General features: G+C 34.2%; 1 protein-coding gene across 1 annotated transcript; it reads right to left on the reverse strand.

The window, feature by feature from the left end:
- Window positions 1–476: 476 nt before the first annotated feature.
- On the reverse strand, window positions 477–2880 carry LOC109050440 (caspase-3-like). Its single transcript, XM_019068054.2, has 4 exons — window positions 2600–2880; window positions 1944–2107; window positions 1164–1296; window positions 477–1070 (listed from the first exon to the last, which is right to left on the reverse strand). Exons 1-4 carry the CDS (start codon window positions 2778–2780, stop codon window positions 748–750), a joined length of 801 nt encoding a protein of 266 aa, XP_018923599.2. The 5' UTR covers window positions 2781–2880; the 3' UTR covers window positions 477–747.
- Between the last annotated feature and the right edge of the window lie 473 nt (window positions 2881–3353).

The following is a 3353-nucleotide window of genomic DNA, read 5'->3' on the forward strand; positions in this document are numbered from 1 at the left end:
TTGTTTCAAGAATTCTAAGAATGTTTATCACTAGCAAAACCTATGTCAGTACTTAAATGTAATTGAAACTTAAATTATTTTAAAAGAAATTAATACTTTTCAACAAGGATATATTGAATTGACCAAAAGGGACAGTAAAGACATTTATTATGTTATAAAAGATTATAAAAGTTATTTTGAATTTTCTATTCATCAAAGAATCCTGAAAAAAAATTATCATGGTAACCACCACCACCAAAATAAATAAATAAATAAATAAATAAATATTAAGCAGCACAACTGTTTTCAATATTGATATAAATAAGAATGTCTTTTGAGCACAAAATCAGTATATTAGAATGGTTATAATATTCTATAATAATAATAATAATAAATATATAAATTAAAATCATTTGATTCAAAGCAGTTATTTAAATAGTAATTATGTTTAATAATATTACTGTTTTTAATGTATTTTTGATTAAATAAATGCTGCCTTGGTGAGCAGAAGAGACTTTTCTTTCAAAAGCAATAAAAAATTTTAATGACCTAAAACTTTTGAACAGTAGTGTACATTAAGAATAAGTAGAATATATACATAATGAGGTAGCTCTAGCAAAAAAAAACATCAATGGAATGCTAAGAGAGCACATCACATCCTGCAACTTTCCCAGCCGCTCACTTCCTGCTGTACACGAAACTTTATGTGATTCATTATCAGTCTCCTGTGAGATACTGTGAGAGATGTTATAGAAGAGTTAAGATGAGTCAGTCAGTCTCTGTTCTGATGGAGCTCTTCCGTGACCTTCTGGGTTCATCGATAAGCTGCGCTGCTGTGAAGGTCAAGCTCAGATCATCTGCTGCTGGTTGTCCAAATGGGAAAACCTCTCTGGTGAAGCGGGTCACAAAACATGGCATCTGCTTTTTGCCGCCCAACAGTCTCCCTCTGGATTCAAAGTTGTAGGCCACCTGGTAGTTCAGTCGAGTCAGAAGTCTTGTGATCTCCAGATCTGGACCTCCTTCCTTTTCTAGCAAATCACAGAGGGTTTGAATCAACACCGAGCCCAGAGGATGCATGAATGCACCGTAACCTAGGAAACGAATGAATGTACGTGAGTGAGGAACTGAAGCGTCTGTGACTTTACAAACTATGCAAACAATGTTTTGGAGTTAATAAGTCACACCTGGAGATGTGGCGTACATGACTGCTGTGTCACTAGGAATGGAAAAGAGCTCAGACATGCAGTCCTCTTCCTCTGAGAATGAAGAATCTGCCTCCATCTCCGCACCTCCATCCAACACACGCCCTCGACAAGCCTGAACACCAGAAACTTATGTTCATTATAAACATCCAGTTATGATCTGCAACAAGTTTCAAGGTATATATATTTACAGGAAAAAATTATTAAATAATATCAACTTAAATCAACATTTAACATCCATGCATGTATTTATTTGGTGAGTAGCCATGCGATAAGCAGAGAGAAACCTAAAAAAAATGCTGTATATTTCCCTTTCATTTCCTATGGCAGTCATGTGTGACATTTTTTTGTGACAAGTTTCATTCCATTCTGATGAATAAAAAAGAACTCCAACATTTTTTGGCTTAAAATGACTGAACAGTACCAGAGAGTCACAGCCATCAGTATTTCCTGAAGTATACTCTTCTAAAGTAATGTAATATCATCACAGCCATCAATATTTCCTGAAGTATACTGAAGTGTACAAAAGCTGTCATCGGGGTGGTACCTTTTCAAAAGGTACACTTTTGTACCTAAAGAGTCCATATTGGTACCTTAAAGATACATATAAGTACCTAAAGTGTACCTTAAAGGTACAAAAGTGTACCTTTTGAAAAGGTACTAGCCCAGTGACAGCTTTTTTACCTTTTTTTCTGAGAGTGTATGCAAGAAGTAAAAAGGTCAGAGGAGTTTGTATGTGAGAAGGTTTTCACTAAAATGTACCTGGATGAGGAAGAATTTGCTCTTTTCTGCCATTGATGGGCCTCTGAAGTAACTGTAGATCTTGGCCAGTTTCACGGCACGCCCGTCAGCGCCAAACACAACACCCTCCTCACCGTGACTGGATATGACGCCCACAAAACAGTCTTTAACCGTCGTCTTGCTCTCTGAGGATGAAAGACATAGAATTAATAAAAGTTAGTGGTGGTGTGTAATTAAATATAATGGACAGATTCTGCATTCTGTTCATGAGATCACAACCTCTTCCATTCATATTGTGTATCATATGTTCAGATTTCAGTTTGTGTGACTTTTAGTCATTTGACAAGTAATTTTATTGCTCATATGAATCACTTATTTGATTCATTCTTTCTGATCGATAGCAAAATCTACTTCTCAAAACTCAACATGAATCTACATTTCTTGGCATATTAAGATCAAATAGTTTTTCAAGTGTAAAGAGTTTGTGCCAGAGGTAAATTGTGTTTAATCTGTGCTTGCTGCTGATAAATGAGGACAGTATTATTAACAAGCACAGGACTTTGGCACCAATAAATGACCTTATGTAAAGTGTTTTTAAGAAACCAGAGAGAAAAAAAAAAGCATTCTGCTTGGAAAGAATTATTTTTATTTTTAATCATTAGACTTAATATTGTTACCTGCTTTAAATGCTTCATAGATCTGATTTGCGTCGATGTCCGTTCTGATGTCCACAGAGAAGCCGAGATTGGTGAGGATTTTGTGAAGTCTTCTAGTGTCTCTCTTCACACCGTTCCTCTTGTTCAGATCAGCATCTGAGCAGAAGTTCTCCACAGACACTATCAACGCCCTGTTCTTCATTCTCTTGTTGCAGTGAAAGGAAGTTTACCTCCCTCCTGTCAAACACTGAGGTCTAATGCAGTATGATCGGTGTGTGAATGAGGAGAGCTTACTTTATGAGTCTGTCTGAATGTCATATAACAGGTGAGTCCAGCCTCATCACGTCTTATATATGGAGTTCCTCCCAGCATTTTCTGTCATCAGTCTGGTCTACACATCTACACAACACTAGCAGTTCCCTGACAAATCAGAATATTGTTATATATATACTATATATACCATTTTTTTGATTTATAGATATATATATATATATATATATATATAATATATATATATATATATATCTATATATATATATATACATATATATATATATATATATATATATATATATATATATATATATATATATATATATATATATATATATATATATATATAGCATTACTAGATATATATATATATATATATATATATATAGGCTATATACACATATATTTTTTACAAAAGCTTTTAGGGTGAGATCGCACAACTTTATTTGTTCCAAGGAAGGGTGGATATGTATACAGTAGACAGACAGCATGATTTACAGCT

Source organism: Cyprinus carpio, chromosome A10 (genome assembly GCF_018340385.1).
Source record: "Cyprinus carpio isolate SPL01 chromosome A10, ASM1834038v1, whole genome shotgun sequence".
NCBI classification, from domain to species: Eukaryota; Metazoa; Chordata; class Actinopteri; order Cypriniformes; family Cyprinidae; genus Cyprinus; species Cyprinus carpio.